We start from the raw sequence: 20,259 nt of genomic DNA on the forward strand, positions 1-20,259 counted from the left end.
TTAAGATCTTCTGCTTCTGTTAGGTCCATACCATTTCTGTCCTTTATTGAGCCCATCTTTGCATGAAATATTTCCTTGGTAGCTCTAATTTTCTTGAAGAGATCTCTAGTCTTTCCCATTCTATTATTTTCCTCTATTTCTTTTCACTGATCACTGAGGAAGGCTTTCTTATCTCTCCTTGCTGTTCTTTGGAACTCTGTATTCAAATGGGTATATCTTTCCTTTTCTCCTTTGATTTTCACTTCTCTTCTTTTCACAGCTACTTGTAAGGCCTCCTCAGACAGCCATTTTGATTTTTTGTATTTCTTTTTCTTGGGGATGGTCTTGATCCCTGTCTCCTGTACAATGTCACGAACCTCTGTCCATAGTTTTTCAGGCACTCTATCAGATCTAATCCCTTGAATCTATTTGTCACTTCCACTGTATAATTGTAAGGGATTTGATTTATGTCATGCCTGAATGGTCTGGTGGTTTTCCCTACTTTCTTCTATTTAAGTCTGAATTTGGCAATAAGGAATTCATGATCTGAGCCACAGTCAGTTCTTGGTCTTGTTTTTGCTGACTGTATAGAGCTTCTCCATCTTTGGCTGCAAAGAATATATAATCAATCTGATTTCGGTGTTGGCCATTTGGTGATGTCCATGTGTAGAGTCTTCTCTTGTGTTGTTGGAAGAGGGTGTTTGCTAAGACCAGTGCATTCTCTTGGCACAACTCTATTAGCCTTTGCCCTGCTTAATTCTGTACTCCAGGGCAAAATTTGCCTGTTACTCCAGGTGTTTCTTGACTTCCTACTTTTGCATTCCAGTCCCCTATAATGAAAGGGACATCTTTTGGGGGGTGTTAGTTTTAAAAATTCTTATAGGTCTTCATAGAACCGTTCAACTTCAGCTTCTTCAGCATTCCTGGTCAGGGCATATACTTGAATTACTGTGATATTGAATGATTTGCCTCAGTCTTTAGATGACTTAAAAAGCCCACAGACCTAGAAGGACAGACAGACACATGGGGTGTGTGACAAGGTTCAGCCCCTGTGTTACAAGTTCCTCATCGGTGGCCTCACAGGAAGAAAAACAGCCCCAGCCCCACCCAGGGCCGGTCTCCACCCTCCCTGCAGGATGGTGCCCAGCAGACAGCAGGCTCTGGAACTTTCCAGACCATATGTGAGTCTCACCAGATCCCACACACTCTGCCTACACCTCATGCCAAATCCAAACCAAAAGAGTGACAGAGGGCTGAGATGCAGGGCAGGGCCCAGGAGCAGCCCTAATTTGATTCTAATTGTTTAATTTTCTTTCTTTCTTTCTTTTTTTTTTTTTTTTTTTTTTTTGCTGTAAAAAGCTTTATTGTTTCCATTTGGTCTAAAGCTTGGGAAAGGGCTCCAAGGTGGTCTACAAGCTGCCTCATGGCTGCAAAGAGGCTTCAGGAAGAAGCTGTGACACCACAGGGTCTCCTCAAAGACCACTGGGATGAGATGGGAAATGTCCATTTTTCCCAGCACCACTTACTGAAAATATTGTTTTGTCTCTATTGTATATCCTTGCCTCCTTTGTTGAAGATTTTTTTGACCACAGGTGTGTGGCTTTATTTCTAGACTCACTGTTTTGTCCCAGCGACATATCTGTTTTTGTGCCAATACCATGCTGTTTTGATTACTGTAGCCTTGTAGTATTGTCTCAAGTCCGGGAGGGTTATGCCTCCTGCTTTTTCCTCAGCATTGCTTTGGCAATTTTGAGTCTTTTGTTGTTCCATATAAGTTTTAGCATTATTTGTTCTACTTCTGTTTTTTAAAATGCCATGGGTAACTGGATAGAGATTGCATTATATCTCTAGATTACTTGGGGTTATATGGCTGTTTTAACTACATTAATTCTTCCAATTCAAGAGTAAGGGATATCTTTCCATTTCTTTGAATAATCTTCAATTTCCTTTATTAATGTTTTATAGTTCTCAATGTAGTCTTTCACCTCTTTTGTCAGATTTATTCTTACATATTTTATTATTTTTATGCAGTTTTTAAAGGGGTTGATTTTTTACTTTCTCTTTCTGATATTTCATTGTTAATGTAAAGAAATGCAACAGATTTCTGTATGTTAGTCTTGTATGCTAATACCTCTTTGAATTCATTTATCAGTTCTAGTATTTTTGTTTGGAGTCTTCAGGGTTTTCATGGTATATGAAGTATCATGTCATCTGCATGTAATGATATATAAATCCCAGCCATAGCAATTAGATGAGAAAAAGAAATAAAAGATATCCAAATTGGGAAGAGACTTCCAATGCTATGTTGAATAAAAGTGGTGGTCATCCTTGACTTGTTCCAGGGTTTAGTGGGAATATTTTTGGGTTTTCAGCATTGAGTATTACATTGGTTGTGGTTTGTCATAAATAATTTTCCCCTCTATACCCCTTTGGAAAGAGTTTTTATCATGAATGGATGTTGAATTTTATAAACTGCTTTTTCTGGATCTGTTGAGACGATCATGTGGTTTTTGTCTTTTGTTGTTGTAGTATAGCATTTTGATTTGTGTATATTAAACCATTCTTCTGACCCTGAAATGAATCCAACTTGATCACGGTGTATGATCCTTTTAATGTGTTGTTGGATTCAGTTTGCTAATATTTTGTTGAGGGTTTTTGCATCTGTATTCATCAATGATAGAAGTGAGGTGAAAATCACTCAGTCGTGTCTGACTCTTTGCAATCCCGTGGACTGTATAGTCTATATAATTCTCCAGGCCAGAATACTGCAGTGGGTAGCTTTGGCCTGTAATTTTTCTTTTTTGGTCCTAGCTTTTTCTAGTTTTGGTTTCAAGGTGACAGTGGCTTCATAGAATGACTTTAGGGGTGTGTCCTCCTCTTCAACTTCTGAAAGAGTTTAAGAAGTATCAGTATTATAAATTCTTCTTTGCTTGGTAGAATTCCTGTATGAAGCTATCCAGTTCTGGACTTTTGTTTGCAAGGAGTTTTTATTTTTAATATGATAGATTCTATTTCACTTCTAGTGACCAGCCTTTTCATATTACCCATGTCTTCTTGATTGAGTTTTGGCAGGCTGTATGTCTCTAGAGACTTGTCCACTTCTTCCAGGTTGTCCAATTTGTTTTTCTTAATATTCTCTTATGAATTTTTGTATTTCTTTGGTATCAATTGTTATTTCTCTTCTCTCGTTTCTTACTTTGTTTATTTGGGCCCCTTGTTGTCACCTTTTGGATTTGATGTGATGGAATATGCTCCTATAGTTTTATTTCACTTATTCACCATCATACTTGAAAATTGAACTGTGTTACTGTAGAAGTTTAACTTTGTGAATTTTTCTGTCATATAAAATTTTGTCATATAATCATTCATTTTTGGTGGGACTGATTTCTGTAATTTTTTTCTAATGTGAGCAATCCATCTATCTGTCCATATGCTCCTGCTCGTACACTCATGGTTATGCAGATGTTTTCCTCTAGGTTATATAACTGTGGACCAGAGCTGGGTCTCTTCCTTTCAACTGGTAATTGTTATTGACTCTCCAAACTGACTGGAGTAATTAGTACACCTCCCAGTGATGTGCCAGGATTCAGCATACTCAGCATTTTCTCCTACAGTTGTTTTCTCTTCCCTCATTTTATCTTTCCCTCTCTTATAGATGAACTAGGATATTTTGGCATCTGGTTTAATGGAAACTGGGGCAAAAAGTGGAAATTATCTAACCATGATGTTTAATATAAAGGACACATCTATACACGTGGGGGTCATCAGTGAGGGGCCGGCTGGATCAGACTCGCTTCTTGGGGAAAGTCAGTCTGCTCCTTACTTCCCAGCCTGCCTTTAGCACATTCACCCCAGCACCTTGAGGTTGGCCACGAAGAGAGTGTTTACACTGAAGAAACAGACAAAAACCACAAATCTGGGCTTTTTACAAAGTGGATATATTGCTAACACCATTTACCAGCACAACACCTGACTCACTTCAAACGACAACGTGTTTGTTCACACTGACAGTGTCTGCAGAAACGACACCAGGTGCCATCTGACGAGGAGAGAGGGGCTTGAGGGGTCCAGAGGGGGGTTCAGGGAAGAGTTTAGGATCTATCTGTTCCAAACGGGGCCCCACTTCCACCCATTTATTCAGTTACTTAAACGACGTTCTGTTTCTGAGAAGGGATGGAGGTCATTGCGCACACCAGAGACGGCGGGCATTAACAATGAGGCTCACGTCCTCCATGAGAGTGGACAGAGCCTGCAGGCGTGCAGCATGAAGACCCGCCTCTGCCATGTGGGATGCACCTCGGGCTGGGGGTGAGAGGAGCCGAGAGTTGGGGCGTCCTCCCCAGGAGGGAGTGGGCCCTGGTGAACAGAGGCCGAGCCCCCCGGGGACACCCGGGCCTCCTCCCGCCCCGCGGCGCGTCCCTCCCCCAGGGTCTCTGCAGACAGCGCACCCAGCACGCGCCGCAGAGGCTCTTCCAGAAGCTCCCAGGCCGGAAGCTTGCGTCCTGGGCTCCAGCGCTCCAGGCGGTGCGGGGCCCTCGTGTTCAGCTCTGGGTCACGTCTCGGGCTCCTCCGCGGTCGTGCCGAGCCTGGCAGAGCAGGACCCCGAGGAGCAGCAGGACCGAGGCCGCGAGGCCCATTCGGATGAGATTCTGCACCGTGTAGTCTGGGGTGAGGGCGCACAGGTCAGCGCAGGCCCATCACTCCCGAACCCGGGTGTGGGCCCAGGGCACCTGCCTCCCGGGAGATGATGTGGCCCCCAGCCCAGCCCTGTAACAGACTTTGTCTTACTCACCACTCTTGGAGTCTGATTTGTTTTGTGGTGGGCTGATACTGTCAGGGGCTCCTGAGAAGCATAAAGTGAGTGGTGTGGGTGAGGAGTTGGGGAGACACCTCTCTTGGTTCTGTGTCTTTCCCTGTGGCGCCCCATCCCCATGTGAACTCATTTTGACTGTCTCAGGCATTTTTGAGGACAGGACTCTGAGCTCAGACAGGCCAGCATCTGGCCCCTCACCTGAGACCACAAACTCGAGGGGATCACTAGGGTGTGACAGCTCTGGCCACCATGGACCCACCACCCCTTCCCTCACTGACTGCTCTGGGGGCCTCCCCCCTGGGAGAAAGGAGCTGATCCTCAGAGCTCCTGGGGGTCAGGACAGGGGCTGCCCTCCCCCAGGCTGGGCCCTAGCATCCCCCCTTGCATGAACCCCACCCTTCATCCATGTCTCATTCCCAGGAGCCCCACGGTCCCCCGGGACACCAGCTGAGCCAGGGCCTGTCCGCTTGCTCCCTTGGGGGCCACGGGCTCTGTTAGCCCCTCTCTTGTGCTGCTCTCTGGGCGAGGGGCCATGAAGACTGGAGACCAGAGGAGGGTGGGAACCGAGGGCTCTGGCCTTGAGTCCTGCTGGTTGACCCTGAGGCCTGTGTAGCTCAGCTCCATCATCAGGAGCGGGTCTGGACGCCCGGGATGAGGGCAAGGACGGGCAGGGAAGGGAGGCCTCTGGCTCTTTCCGGCCCCCTCAGAGTTGATCCCCACCTTCTGTGACCCCCCACTCCCACTCAGCCCAGAGCTCCCCTGGGAACAGGGCCCTGGCCTGACCCAGAGGACACAGTGGACCAGGGCTGGGCCCTCACCTGAGACCTGGAGCTCCAGGGGGTCGCTGGGGAGCGACAGCAGGTGAGGGGCGGTGCTGTGTGAGCTGTAGCACCTGTAGGTCCCACTGTGGGCTGAGGTCACAGCACGCAGGGTGAAGTTGGCCTGAACGGGTGGAGCCGGGTCCTGCAGACGAAGGTGCTGGGGAGCAGCGAGCGACCCCTCCTTGGACAGATGGAAGGTGTCTGACCGGACCTCAGAGCGACACTGCAGGGTCACATTCTCTCCCTGGGGCACTGAGGCCCCCGGGCGGGCGGAGAGGGAGGGTTTCCTGTGCATTCCTGGTGGGGACGGGGGTGATGAGCAGACAGCCCCTCCCCACACCCCGGACTCTGAGCAGGGGGCCTCCCTGTGACCCTCCCAGCTCCTCTCAGCCCGTCTGTGTGCGTCTCCTTAATCTCCGTGCCTCTCACTCCTGTTTTCACGTTCCCCCCCAGACCCCTGCCCCACCTGGGCCTGTGCTCCAGCACCCTCTCCCCGGACCCGTCACCACCAGGGCCGACCCTCGTCCAGCGCCCTGAGCAGACAGTCGGGACCTGGACCAGGACAGGGGCGCCTCACCTGCGATCAGGATGTCCAGGGGGCCGCTGGGAGCCGACCACGTGTAGGAGTTGTGTCCGCTGTAGCATCTGTACCGGCCCCCGTGGGCACGGCTCACGCGGCCCAGAGGGAAGTCGGGGCTCCGCTGCCCTTCTAGACGGAGGGGCGGGCTGAGCCCCTCGTCCTTGGTCAGAGCGAAGCTGCCAAAGCCGGCCTCTGAGCGACACTGGAGGGTCAGGTTGTCTCCGGCGAGCACGAGCAAGCTGGGCTGGGAGGACAGGGAAGGTGCCCGGGACAGGCCTGCAGACAGGGCATGGAGGCACAGGGCTGCACACCAGCCCTGCTCCTGGGGCTGCAGAGAGAGCTGTCCCCACTCCCTCCCGAGGCTCCTGCCCACGTCCTGCCCCAGGATCCCAGTGTCCCTGCCCCCGTCTCCCCCAGGGCTCATGAGGCATAAGGCTTAGGTCAGGGGTCTGTCTCGGAAATAGAGGGGCCTGGGGGCCTCACCTGTGACCTGGAGATGCAGAGGGTCACTGGGGCGTGACCACAGATAGGGCTGAATGCTGGGAGCATCATAGCACCTGTAGGTCCCCCCGTGGGAGGTGGTCACGGGGCCTACAGGGAACACAGCCTGTTCCCGCCCCTGGTTCCCATAGCTCCTTGACGTCTTGTGTCGGAGCGGGTCAGCGCCTCCCTCCTTCAGCAGGTGCAGAGTGCCCACTGCATACTGTGAACTGCACGTGAGGGACACGCTGCCTCCTGCGGCCACCACAGGGCTGGGCTGGGCGGACAGGGAGGGCGCCCTGTACACTCCTGGGGGCGAGGGGCTGTGTTAAAGGGGGACCTCCACCCAGTGACCCCAGGTGTGGGCTGGGAGGGGAGGGGCCTCCTGAGCCCACACTCTGCTCCTCTGCCCATGAGGAGGCTCCCATGGGAGGGACCCAGGGACCCACCCCTCCGTCTTACCTGTCACCACCAGGGGCAGGGGGTCACTGAGCTCTGACGAGCGGTTCCTGCTCTGATATGCACACTGATATTGCCCGGCATCACTTGAGCTCGAGGATGCAAAGTGGAACCAGGCCTTGTTCCTGGAGCCCTGAGGGGCCTTAGCCTCCCAGTATACAGAGTCCCTCTCTTTATGCAGACGGTAGACATCAGCCAGCAGAGACCCTTGACACCAGATGGTCACCGGGCTCCCCTGGGCGACCATGGTGCCTGGGTCAGCCCGGATGGAGGGTTTGGGGAGAACCTCTGGAAAGGAATCAGACCCAAAGAGTCAGGGCGCCTTCTCCCCCAGGTTCCCCAGCTGTCACCCAGGCCCCTCCCAGACGGGCCACCCGCGGCCTTGACCCACTGTGCTCCCCAGTGACCAGTGGTGGTGGGTGGAAGCAGGAGGTCTGGGGGCTCACCTGGTTGTCCCTGGTCCCACGGGCCCCAGCACATCCCTGGAAGAGAGTTCCCTGTGAGCGCCCGGCCCCACCACACGTCCTGGACACTCCAGGTCTGCTCTGTGCCCTGAGGGCTGGGGTCAGATCCAGCCTGAGGACATTCCCCTCTCCCCCAAGAAAGTCTGTCCCCACGGAACCTCCTGCGTCCTGGGGCCTCTCAGGGACCAGATGTGGGAGGAGAGGGGTTTCCACCCCTCCCTTCTCTGAAGCTCACCAAGGCAGAGAAGGGCGGTGAAGGTCAGGGTCGTGGCACTGCCTCTCATGGTCCCCAGCAGAGCAGGTGACCTACAGAGACCTCAGAGCCCGCAGGACAGACAGACGCACTGGGCGTGAAGGTCCAGGCTTGGTGGCGTGTCTTGGGTTCCTTCCAGAAAGAGGAAGAGCCCCACCCTGCTCACTCTGCTCGCCCTTCCCGGTGGAGCCCAGCAGACAGCAGGCTCAGGAGCCTTCCAGAGCACATGGGAGTCTCACCAGATCCCACCCCAAAACCCAGAGAGTAACATGGTCCCTAGACAGGAGGCTGAGGTGCATGGTGGGGCCTAGCTCAACATTGGTTACATTTTTTTTTTTTGTTTGGAAAAGGCTTTATTATTTCCATTTGGTCCAAGGCTTGGAAGATGGCTCCATAGTGGTTAACAAGCTGCCTCTTGGTTGCAAAGAGAAGCTTCCTGGAGGACGCTCTGACCCCAAAGGGGCTCCTTATAAGCCGCTGGGCTCCAGAGGCTCCTAGCGGTGCTTTGGAGGCTGAAACTTTGCAGGAGAAAGCCATCCAGCCCCACTGGGGACCAGCTGGCCTGCAGCGCTGGTCAGGTAGGCACCCACCGTCGTGATGAATTTCACCCACTTGTCCAGGACATGGCTGCAGGAAGTCACGGAGCTGGCGTCGGGTGGGGAGGACCCAGGGCCTGCGGGTCCATGAAGGCCTGGCTCGGGTTCTTTGCGAGCAGGGCAGCCCCACAGCGTTTGGGGTCTGACCCCCTCGTCCTGCCCCGGACGGACATCCTAGAAGAGTGCGTGGCTGCAGTGCTGGCTCTGCAGTTTCCATGGAGCTTGGTGCTCCCCAGCCCTGGCTCCTCGTTTCTCCCCCAGTCCACCGGGAGATGGCCCGCCCTCCAGAGCCGCCTGGTCCTAGTGGTTGGAGAAGCCCAGAGAGAGGTTGGGGTGGGAGGCAGAGGCTGCATGTGGACCAGGCGGCCAGGAGTTAGTCTCAGGATAGTGGGAGCTCACGGGTGGCCGGCGACAAGGAGCCGATCTCTGCAAATGGCGTTGGCTGGTCCTGGGGGCCGAGGACATCTGCAAGGTTCCAAGGTTGCCACTGGAAAAATGGTTGGAGGGTGGTCGGAGGCTGGAGACAGGGGCGTCCCTGGGCCTGTTCTGTCTGAGCACGGTGGAAGGAGAGACACGTTCTAGGTGCTGCCCAGTGCACTGCTTTGGTTCCAATTCTGCTTCTGCTTTTCATGGAAACGGTGTGACCTTGAGTCGCTTCCCTTTTCTGAGACTCTGAAAATGCAAAGTTCCTCCCTCCCTCCCTTCCTGTCTTCCTTCCTTCCACCATCCAGGCCATCAGCCAGTGTTTACTGAGCAGTTACTATATCCAGACATGAGATTCTTTGGTGAAAGTGACCAGTTCCTTCCCTGGACTCAGCGGGGTTCTGATGATGATAACCGACAGTGTGCACATTTAGACAGTGAATACGGTGGCTCTGGTTTCAGTCAGTTGTAGAGAAGGGGAACCACAGAGGGCAGCAAGACCCAGTAACTGGTGGAGGTCCAGGAAGCTAGTGATGGCAAGTGGGGGCTTCCTGGAGAAGGAGAGACCCAGACTGCTAGTGGGAGCACAGGAGTGGCGAGGGGCCGGGAAGGGGGAGTGGGTTTTCCTAAGAAAAGGAGTCATCCAGATGCTGTGCCCTGGTCACACAGGGTCTCATGCTCCCTGCGAGTGTGCCAGGATTGTATCCCTGAGGCAGTAGGCTCATTTTCAGGGAAGGAAGGTGTGAACACACAGCTGTTACTGAGACGGTCACCATCCTATAGGGACTGGACTCTCGGAGGATGGTGATGGTGATAAACGGTGATACAGCGCCAGTGTCAAGTCGACCAGTAGGTGATGAGTGGATCAGTATCTAGGAGGTTTATCGGGTTTTCTCATGTAAGCCATCCACAAATCCTACAACAAAATATATGCACAGTTAAATGGGATGAGTCAGGAAGACTTGCTTGTCATTATCATGGCTTAGAAGAAGTCTTGTCAGAAATCAACTGATCATGTGTATAGGTTTATATGTTGGCCTTCCAAGCATCAGTGTGTCTCTTCTCAAGCCAGCACCACTCTGTTTTGATTACTGGAACTTTGTAGTAAGTGTTGAAATCAGAAAGGGTGTGGTTTCCAACTTTGTTCTTACTTTTCAAGGTTGCTTGGCTACCGTGGGTCTTTCTCAATGACCTTGACTTCAGAGAAATGACTTTCTTTTTTCTGCAGAGATACCCTTTGGGATTCAGATAGGGATTGAGTTAATTCTGCAGGACACCTTGAGAGTATTGTCCTCTTTACAACATTAATCTTCCACCCTACCATCCTGGAGTGTCTTCCCATTAATCCAGCTCTTTTCAGATGTTCCTCATGAGATGAAAAAACTACAGTGTGTAATTATTGCACCTCCTTTGATAAAGTCATTCCTGTGTATATTTCTCTTTTGGAGGCTGTTAATTTTCACCTAAATGAGTATGTTGAAATTGGCAGCCTCACTTCCTGGGGATGTGACTTTTGGGAAATGGGGTCTTTGCAGTGTCATCATGTTGAGATCGTACTGCAGGGGGAGGGTCCTCCTGTGATATTTTAGGTGCTCCAGTTGGATGAATTGAAGAGGAACATGGAGAGGCATGCCGGAGACAACACAGAGGCACCAGGAGCTGCAGCCGCGTGGAGTGGAGGAGAATGATGAGAGATTCTGCCCCAAACCAGGGGGTGCCTTGGCCAACAGACCCTGGAAAGAGGCAGTCAGGATTGTCCCTAGAACCTCCAAGGGACACCCTAATGCTGGGCTTCTCCCAAACTGTGATCAAATACACGCCTGTTGTCTTAATCCTCCCAGATTGTGGCAATGTCCTCCCGGCCCTCGGACACTAGTACAAGGTGGAAGAGTATTGTGCTGGCAAGACAGGGCTCTGAGGTCAGTAGACTGGGCTCATTCCTGGACCTGCCCCGCTCTGTAGCTCTGAGCCCGCTGCCTGTTCTCCGAACCTCAGCTTCCTCAAGTGAACACATGGGTGACGGTAGTCACGTCTTCCTGAAGCTTATGAGGGGGACCAGATTGTCCCCTGCCTTGAAGACGTCACACAACTACAGGTCACTTTGGCGTCTGGAGGAGATCACACATTGCCGTGGGATATTTCCCCGGGGATCCTGGGAAACTCAGCAATACGACCTGGTCCTGGTCCCTACAGTACTTCTAGGCGACACAGTTTGATGGGATCTGTGGTGGTGGGGGACACGGGCCCCTGTCCAGCCCGAGGACAGAAGCAGAGAGCGGGGGAGTGGGCTCGGGGGCCCTGCCCTGTCTGCGCCCCCTCCAGTGACACTTTCTGTTGGGGCACTGGCAGTGCCCGTGCTTCAAGGACTGGGGCGGCTGTCCTATTCGGGAGGCTCAGGGTGCCTGGTGCTGCTGGAGCTCGGGGCGCCCCTCTTTCCCAGGCCTGAGTCGTCACCTGCTCTGCTGTACCGCATGTCATCTGAGGCCCCGTTTTCCCCGGGGCAGCGCCTCATCATCTGGCTGGACTCAGTGATGCCAATTGGGCAGCTGAGGTCATGGTGTGTGGAAACACGCTGAGAGTGTGTGGAGTGTTTGCCATGACTGCTGGACGGCCACTTTGCTATGAATTGGTCCCTATGCAGGGGTTGGCTTTCCCCAGCCTGCTTCAGCCCCACCTCACTCAGGGGTGAGAAGCTAGGGAGGGTGATGGAGCAAAGGGACAGCTCATCAGTAAGGAGCCGCAGACAGGAGTCAGTACCCACGCGTCAGAAGGGACAGGACTGCATTCCAGCAGCCCCTGAGCTTCCCTCTGACAGCTCCCCCGCCCCCTCCCCAGTGTGTAAGGACCAGGAGGTCACGTGGGAGCTTTCCGTCCTCTAGTCCTAAAATTCGGCAAAGTTCTGCCTCCCCAAGTAACGCGTTTTGTCCCTTTATGCCCGTGTGAAGTCACCTCAGTCGTGTCTGACTCTTTGCGACCCTATGGACCATAACCTGCCAGGCCCTGCTGTCCATGGGATTTGCCAGACAAGAGTACTGGAGCGGCTGCCAGGCCGTCATCTGTCTCCTTTTGACTTTTATGCAATGGAGATCCTCGTGCACACACTTACAGCTTTTCTTCACTCATTAAGTAACATGCCTGAAAGTTGGTCTGTATTACTGTGGCAGTTCAACTTTTCTCTCATATAGAAGTCCGTTGCAGGGCTTCCCTGGCAGTCCAGTGGTTAAGAATCCACCTTCCAATGCAGGCAACGTGGATTCCATCCCTGGTCAGGGGACTAAGACCCCAAGTGCCGAGGGGCAATTTAAACCCGTGTGCTGTGACTACTGAAGCTCGAGCTCCCTGGAGCCTGCCCACCACAACTAGGGTCTGCAGTGAAAGATCCCACACGAGGCAACGAGATCTCACATGCTGCGACTGGAACCTGACACAGCCAAATAGATCAATAAAATATTTTTTTTAATGAAATTTTAAAGCTCCATCGCATGTATACACCAAAGCATTCATGTTTGTGAGGTTGTTTTCTGTGATCTGTCTGATACGAGCGACCCTCTGTCCTTACTCTCCTGCATGTGTACTGGTGGTTAGGCACAATTTCCCCCTCGGTTACATAACTCTGGGTGGGGGCTGTGTGTCTCTCCCTTTTAACTGATGGTTGTTATTTCCTCCCCAAATTACTGAGGCGATTTGCACTCCAAGCTGTAAGGTATTGGAGCCAAAGTGCTCCGTGTTTTCTCCCGCAACTGGTACTTGCATAGTTTTCTCTTTCCCTCTCCTCTGATGGACTAAGGTTTTGGCATCTGATTTCATGGAAAGTGGGGCTTGAAACTGACATGGAAATGATCTAACTAACACAAAGGACACATGTGTGCGCGTGGGGCCATCGGTGGGGGCTGGCTGGATCAGACTCGCTCCTGTGGGAAAGTCAGCCTGCTCCTTCCTTCCCACCGGGCCTTCAGCGTGTTCACCCAGGCTCCTTGAGGTTGGCCACGGAGAGCGTTTGCACCAAAGCAGACACACAGCTCACACACCTGGGCTCTTTATAAACTGTTGTATTCCTTAGCCGTTTACCAGCAGAGCACCTGGCTGTCACTTCAAACGCCAGGGTGTCCCCTCGCAGCGATGGTGTCTGCAGAAACGACACCGGGTGTCACCTGATGAGGAGAGCAGGGCGTGAGGGGTCTGGGGGGTTCAGGGAAGAGTTCTGGATCCATCTGCTCCCAGTGGGGCCCCGCTATCACCCATTTATTCAGTTACTTAAATGAAGTTCTGTTTCAGAGCAAAGGGATGGAGGTCATTGCACACACCAGAGACGGCGGGCATTAAAAATGAAGTTCACATCCTTCATGAGAGTGGACAGAGCCTGCCGGCGTGCAGGGTGAGGACCCGCTCCTGCCACTGGGATGAGCCTCAGGCCCGGGGGTGGTAGGAGCCGGGAGTCGGGGCGTCCTCCCCAGGAGGGAGGGGGACCCCCGTGAGCAGAGGCCGAGACCCCAGGGGCCTCCTCCCGCCCCCGCGGAGCATCTCGCGTCTCTCCCCCAGGGTCTCTGCAGACAGCGCACCCAGCACGCACCACAGAGGCTCTTCCAGAAGCTCCCAGGCGTGAAGCTGGCGTCCCGGGATGCTGAGCTTCGGGCAGTGCGAGGCCTCGGTGCTCAGCTCCGGGCCGCATCTAGGGCTCCTCCGTGGTCGTGCCGAGCCTGGCAGAGCAGGACCCCGAGGAGCAGCAGGACCGAGGCCGTGAGGCCCATCCGGATGAGATTCTGCACCGTGTAGTCTGGGATGAGGGCGCACAGGTCAGCGCAGGCCCCGTTACCCAGAACCGGGGTGTGCACCCAGGGCACCTGCCTCCCGTGAGAGGACGTGGCCCCAAGCCCAGCCCCTGACGGGGACAGTGTCCTCATCCCCACTCGCAAGTCTGACTGCGGTGCTGGGGAAGGGTGTCAGTGGGGCCCGAGTGTCCTGAAGAGAGGCTGTGGGTGGGCCGTGTCCTCCTCAGGAGCCTCCCGGGGCCTCTCTATCTTACTGTCTCAGACGTTCCTGCTCAGGACCCTGAGCTGCCGGAGCTCAGACACCACAGGGTGGGGCCCGCCCCTTAGCTGTGGTCTGTGGGGTCCCGGGGTGGGGGCCGCCCCTGAGCAGTGGTATGCGGGGTCCCATGGACCCACCACCACCCACCACAGGCGCTAGCTCAGCCCTCTGTGTCTGCCGGCTGGACTCTGCCCGGGGAGGGGGCAGGATGGGGTGGGGCGGGCCTGCTCCTCCCCAGACTGACCCCCCATCCAGCAGCCTCAGGCCCCTGCAGCCTGTGGCTCCCAGGCCATCTCTGCCCGACTCCCCACTGGCCCTTGACGATTGAGGGGCCTTGTCCCCCCACAGAATCTCAAAGCGCCCTGGGGTGGGCTGTCTCCCCTGAGCACAGAGCCTCGAGATTCCCCAGGTTCGGATCTGGGTCTGTGGCTGGGAGACTGGGTCCTGGGAATAAGCCCAGGAAGGCGTACGCCGGGCTGACCCAGGGTCCCCACCTCACTCCCCTCTGCCATGCACGGCCCTGTGGCCTCCCTGAGACCCTCACACTGCCCACCTGGCCCTCCGAGACCCCAGTGCGGGAAGAAGGGGCAGGGCGCGCGCTCCGAGGCCCCTCAAGCAAGGGGCCCCTCCCTTAGCGCCCCCTCCTCCACCACCGCCTGGCGCTCCCAGGGCAGAGCCCCGAGCTGCTGAGTGAGATGGACAGACCTTGCCTCACCTGAGACCACGAGCGCCAGGGGCTCACTGGGCTGTGACAGCAGGTAGGGGTCTGTGCTGAGTGAGCCGTAGCATCTGTAGGTGCCCCCGTGGGCTGAGGTCACAGGGCACAAGGAGAACTCGGCCTGGTACTGCCCGGCTTGGTCCTGGGAGCGCAGACGCAGGGGGCGATGGGCTGCCCCCTCCTTGGACAGAAGGAAGGTGTCCGTCCTGTTTCCTGACTGACACAGCAGGGTCACATTCTCCCCGGGGGCCACCGTGGGGCCCGGCTGCACCAAGAGGGAGGGTCTGTCTCTGAGCCGTCCTGCAGAGAGGAAGGGGATGCGGGCGCCGGCCCGGGTTCTGAGCGAGACTCCGCGGGCCTCTCTGGCCCCTCAGTGCTGTCTCTGTTTCTCAGAGTCTCTCCCCTCCCCAACCCCGTCTCTCTGTCCCTCCCTGGGACCCCTCCCCCTGGTCCCAGCCTCACCCCTGGGGCTCCCCGGGGGGGCCTGTGCAGAGTCTGGTCCCCGACTGACCTGCTGGCTCCTCACCTGCCACCAGCAGCTCCAGGGGCTCACTGGGGGCCGACCACTCGGAGGAGAGGCCGTGTCCACCGTAGCATCTGTACTGGCCACTGTGGAAGGTGCCCACCGGGCCCAGGGGGAAGTCGGCCTGAGAGAGCCCCTCCTGGGGCCTCTGGGCAGGGCGCTGGGGGAGGTCCTGTCCCCCCTCCTTGGACAGAGCGAATCTGGTGTAGCCGACGTCAGAGTGACACTGGAGGGTCAGGTTCTGTCCAGAGGTGATGACAGGGCCCTGCGGGGTCAGGAGGGAGGGCTTCCCAGACAGCCCTGGGGAGAGACACGCACTGGGTTGTTGGGAGTGCTTCCCCTGTGGACCCCCCTCTCCCGGCCTGGCCCCAGGCCTCACCGTGTCTCAGTCTCTGTGTCTGTCCTGTGAGCCCCACGCTCCTCTCCCCACCCTCTCACAGGGGTTCCCCTGGGAGCACAGACCCCAGTACATTGTCTTGTCTGCACAAATGTATGGGCTCAGGACGGGATTCCTCACCTGAGACCAGGAGCTCCAGGGGGTCGCTGGGGGCTGACCACACCCGGGGGGTGTGCCTGTAAAAGCCGTAGCATCTGAACATCCACTCGAGCCTGGGGTTCACGGGGCCCACGGGGAACAGGGCCTGGGTCTGCCCGTCGGGGCTTTGCTGTCCATCCAGTGTCCAAGAGACCTCGTCTTCTCCTTTCTTGGTCAGAAGGAATCTATTAAATCCCCAACGGGAGCCACACTTGAGGGTCACGTTCCTTCCTGAGGTCACCACAGGGCTTGGCAAGGCTGAGAGGCTGGGTTTGCCGTAGGGTCCTAGGAAAGAAGGAGGCAGCTGGTTCCGTGGGGCCCCCACCCTCCCCTCCCCTCCCCTCCCCAGGGCTGGGCTGTGAGAGGGACAGCCCCTGAGAGCAGACCCCCTTCTCAAGGGCAGAGCCTGAGGCCCCTGAGTGTCCCTTACCTGTCACCACCAGCTCCAGGGGGTCACTGCGCTCTGACCAGCCAGTGGGGGTGCTGTAGTAGCACTGATAGCTCCCTGCGTGGTCCTGTCCCATGTGTTGGATGGAGAACCTGGCCTTGTCCCGGGGCTCCAGGGGTTTCTGTCTGTCCCAGAGAACTGGGCTTCCCTCTTTATCCAGATGGAACTCCTGGGCCCCCATGGTCCCCCGGCACCAGATGGCCACAGGACTCCCCCAGGGGACCACAGAGCCAGGCTCAGCCCAGATGGTGGGTTTGGGGGGCGGGGATCCGTGGAAGGAAATCAGAGGCAGGCTCACCAGGCGTCCACCCCAGGCCCCGGCTCTCAGCCCAGACCTCCCAGACTCCCCCTCCATGAGCCCCGAGCTGCCCTCCCCCTGCCCACAGCCTGGGGGTGACCCTTGTCCCCACGAGAGGAGGGAGCCAGGCCCTGAGACAGACTCACCGGCCTGCACTTGGGTCCTCAGGCCCACACTCAGCCCTGGAAGAGAGCACCCTGTGAAAGGTCTGCCCTCAGATCTGAGCAGTGCCTCTCCTCCCCGGGAGCCTCCTGGGCCCTGGGGTCCCCTGACGGAGCAGGCTTGCTGGGGGGGGTCTTTCCAGACCAGGGCTCCCCCTGCCCCTCCTCATCTCACCGAGACAGAGCAGGGCGGGGAGCGCGGGGCCCATGACGTCTCCTCCCTGCGGTCCAGGCTGTGAGGATGGAGGAGACCTAGGTGTCCTCTGGACAGACAGACCACAGGGTGTGTCCTCTCTGGGGCTGGTGCTTCCTGTCATGCGATTGTCACATCAGCATCCCCGCAGGAAGGGACCGACCCTCCCCAGAGCCGGGCCCTAGTTTCTGCAGACTGAGGCTGGAGTGGGCAGTTGGTTCGACAGACATTTTAGACCACTTCTGGGGCCTCCCGTAACTCTAAGCTGCCCTAAGCCTTCCTGGTCTGATGGCTTTTCTCCCCCCAAGCATCTGCACCTATTTCTTGGTGTTGGCCATGTGCCTGGCTTAGAGGTACGTCTGTGGGCACGACAGATTCAGACCCTGAGCTTGCAGAGTTCAGACTGGCAAACAAAGAAGCAAACAGCGACGGCCACCAAAACCCCCTCAGATACTCTGTGTGTTTGCTTCCTGTGGCTACAGAGCAGCTGCTGGAAGTCACCGCGTTAAACCGACACAGTAATTACCTTCCATTCTGGAGGTCAGAAGTCCACACTGGAAACCCCGGCATTAAAACCGCAGTGTTGTCAGGCTGTGTTCCTCCCAATCACTCGGGGGAAACGTCTCCCCTCACCTTCTCAAGCTTCTACAAACGACCCTCTCCCTGGCATCACCCCTCCCATCTTCAAAGCCGGCAGTCACAGCTCTCCAGCTTCTGCTTTCAAGTCACATGTGTTCTGGCTGTGTCTTCCTTGCCTCCTTGTTTCACCCATAAGGACCTTGGTGGTGACAAGGGACCCCCTGTTCCCCGGATAATCCAGGACTGTCTCCCTATCTCCACCACTGAGAAGGCGTGTTAGGGGATCTGAAAGGGAAATTCAAGGCTCATCCTCAAATAACCAAATGATGATAATAAACACATGACTCACTCTCCTTCCCCATGGAGTGGGGCTGAGCAGGGTGATGAGTGCTGAAATCACAGCGACTCTCCTGCCCACCCTGGACTGATCAGAGGGACAGGATGACAGAGCCTGGGAGGCCACGCTAACCATGAGGATGCCATGGGCAGGTGCCCGTCACCCCCAGCGTGCGTTTCAACGCTGAAATTTTCACCAGAAGTCGAGCAGCTCTTCCCCTACATGTCAGTCTCCAAGGCCGTCCCACAGAAGATGTAAGAATCCTTTTTGTTCAGCAAACAATTTCCGCCCATCATAAACCCAGACATGTGCTCCAGGCTTGGTCCAAATGTGCCATGAGGTGATGAGAGCCCAGTGCTGGGCTTAGGGCTGGGCGGTCAGAAGATCAGCGGCTCCTGCCCAAGGTCTGAGCCCCTCCTGGTCTTGAATGGCTTGTGTTCATCTGGAGTCTCTGGCTCAGGGCCACCTGTGTGGACACAGTGAAGTTTCCATCAGTCTCCCAACCAGAGACCCGGGCTCCTCCCCTCACAAGGGTGATGAGACCGGTGCCGGTGCTGGTGCTGGGCGCTGGGAGAGGGGGAGCCGCCGAGAAAGGAGGCATGAGGCACACAGCACAGGAGCCAGGCCACTCTGGTCAGATGCGGGCTGTGCGCTGGGGGCGGAGTACCAGCCAAGCTGTGCTGTCCTTCTTTCTCCTTATCAGGGATTGCGGGTGCACTCGGCGTGCCCTGGGTTTCCCCAGAGTGAAGCTGTGGTTTGCCCTTTGTGGTCAGTCACTGGGGTGCGGGGAGATATTGATACTCTGAGAGTTTGAACATACCACGTTCCTCATTAAACATTCACTTAATAATTTTAGCAGCTACTGACCTTGTGCTGTAGCCACATGTCTTCTCCCAGAGCATCCGTTTGCATGTAAACCACACTGTGTATAATACCGCACTGCTTTGAAATACCTGAGGAATACGGCTGATTCTTTTTTGTTTCTTTTCCCAGACTAAGGAGATGCACCTAGGCTTTCTTACTGCCTCATGACTCAGAAGCTCTATTGTGTATGTGCTATTTAAAAAAATGTTTTAAAATTTTTTTAATGTGAACCATTTTTAAAGCCTTTGTTGAATTTGTTGCAATATTGTCTCTCTTTCTGTTTTGGCTTTTTGGCTGTTGGGCATATGGGATCTTAACTGCTCTACAAAGGATAGAACCCGGGGCATTGGAAGGCGAAGTCTAACCACTCGGCCAGCAGAGAAGTCCCTGTGTGGTGTGTTTTAACTTCTGGTTGAGCTCATCTCTTCTGCCTGCATACTGCTTCTCTAGTTGTTATACTGTCATACTGCTTCAACTAGTGTTTCCTAGTTGTTATTTTTCCATATAAAGTTTAGTATCAATTTGTCTAGTTTTTGAAAAAATGCTTGTTAGTGCATTTTGAAGACTGGGGCTCATTTATAAATTAGCTGAAGAAGAACTGGCATATTTGTCATGTCCAAGGATGCTGTCCAAGGATCGGATGTAGCTCTTCATTTCTTCAACTCTGATTTTTGTGCCACTCAGGAATGTTTGAAAGATAGACACTTACATGGGCTCAGTTTTGCACACTTTGTATTACATTCATCCCTTGGAATTTTCCTCTGCTGTTGTTTTGGTTGTTCCTACTCAGGGGAAGCTGGGATTTCTTTGTGGATCTGAAAGTGGTTGGTTCATAGAAATTAATTCTATAGTGACTACAAGTCTGACTTTTTGATGGCTGAGTGACTCTCACGGCGGTGTCTCGAGGACTCTCCAGTCCGCTTCCCTCTGCTCCCTGCACCACTCAGCCCCCCTCCCCCTTCCCTTCCCCTCCCCTCCCCCTCCCCCTTCCCTCCCCCTCCCCTTCCCCTCCCCTCCCCCTCCCCCTCCCCTCTCCCTCTCCCCCCTCCCCTCCCCCTCCCCCTCCCCTCCCCTCCCCTCCCCTCCCCTCCCCTCCCCTCCCCTCCCCTCCCCTCCCCCTCCCCTCCCCTCCCCTCCCCTCCCCTCCCCTCCCCTCCCCTCCCCTCCCCTCCCCTCCCCTCCCCCTCCCCTCCCCTCCCCTCCCCTCCCCTCCCCGCCCCCCATCCCGTGGTGGCCCAGCTCCCCGGGGTCTACACATACAAGTTCTCCCTGGTGTCCGGGGTCTTGCAAGAACTGTCTCATCCCGCCTCTCCCGCTCTGTTTGCCCCTCAATGTCCCCACCAGAGAAGAACACATCAAATTCCTGTGAGGACAGGGCTTGCACTGCCAAAAATTCAGTGAAAACAAGCAAGCAAAAACAAGTGGTGATGGGCCTGAGTCTTCTAATATTTCCCTTTTTTTGTTTGTTTGTTTGTTTTGGCAGGGAGGGGACAACTGGCCTGGTTTCCTGGCATCTAGAGAACAGTGAAAATTCTGTGTAAATGCAAGAATTGTAAAGATATGTCTAATTTGGGGAGCCTGTAACAGTACAAAATAAGAATCTAAAAGTGTAAAACCATCATGAAAACAACAGGAATGAGCTCTTTCTCTGTGGCCAGGATTCGGGACGTTTCCTTAAGGGCTGATGGAACCAGATGACGCCCTGAC

At 54.9% G+C, this 20,259-nt stretch overlaps 2 protein-coding genes across 5 annotated transcripts; both read right to left on the bottom strand.

The window, feature by feature from the left end:
* Positions 1–3,896: 3,896 nt before the first annotated feature.
* Positions 3,897–7,920, bottom strand: LOC133231120 (leukocyte immunoglobulin-like receptor subfamily A member 2). Of its 2 annotated transcripts, XM_061389374.1 has the most exons (8): positions 7,832–7,920; positions 7,579–7,614; positions 7,136–7,420; positions 6,677–6,982; positions 6,191–6,469; positions 5,611–5,910; positions 4,772–4,822; positions 3,897–4,642 (listed from the first exon to the last, which is right to left on the bottom strand). In XM_061389374.1, exons 1-8 carry the CDS (start codon positions 7,878–7,880, stop codon positions 4,521–4,523), a joined length of 1,428 nt encoding a protein of 475 aa, XP_061245358.1. In that variant the 5' UTR covers positions 7,881–7,920; the 3' UTR covers positions 3,897–4,520. The 2 variants fall into 2 exon arrangements, with proteins under 2 accessions (XP_061245358.1, XP_061245359.1); XM_061389375.1 differs by lacking the exon at positions 7,579–7,614 and having other exon boundaries at positions 7,832–7,912.
* Positions 7,921–12,901: 4,981 nt separating this feature from the next.
* LOC133231119 (leukocyte immunoglobulin-like receptor subfamily A member 6) lies at positions 12,902–19,497 on the bottom strand. 3 transcript variants are annotated; one of them, XR_009731038.1, is made up of 8 exons: positions 17,299–19,497; positions 16,755–16,889; positions 16,103–16,600; positions 15,655–15,957; positions 15,126–15,437; positions 14,612–14,914; positions 13,439–13,642; positions 12,902–13,019 (listed from the first exon to the last, which is right to left on the bottom strand). XR_009731038.1 is itself a non-coding variant. In XM_061389373.1 (7 exons), exons 1-7 carry the CDS (start codon positions 17,303–17,305, stop codon positions 13,521–13,523), a joined length of 1,665 nt encoding a protein of 554 aa, XP_061245357.1. In that variant the 5' UTR covers positions 17,306–19,497; the 3' UTR covers positions 12,902–13,520. The 3 variants fall into 3 exon arrangements, 2 of the variants coding, with proteins under 2 accessions (XP_061245357.1, XP_061245354.1); XM_061389373.1 differs by having other exon boundaries at positions 12,902–13,642; positions 15,141–15,437; XM_061389370.1 differs by having other exon boundaries at positions 12,902–13,642.
* Positions 19,498–20,259: the final 762 nt, after the last annotated feature.

This window comes from Bos javanicus, chromosome 18 (genome assembly GCF_032452875.1).
Source record: "Bos javanicus breed banteng chromosome 18, ARS-OSU_banteng_1.0, whole genome shotgun sequence".
Taxonomy (NCBI): domain Eukaryota; kingdom Metazoa; phylum Chordata; class Mammalia; order Artiodactyla; family Bovidae; genus Bos; species Bos javanicus.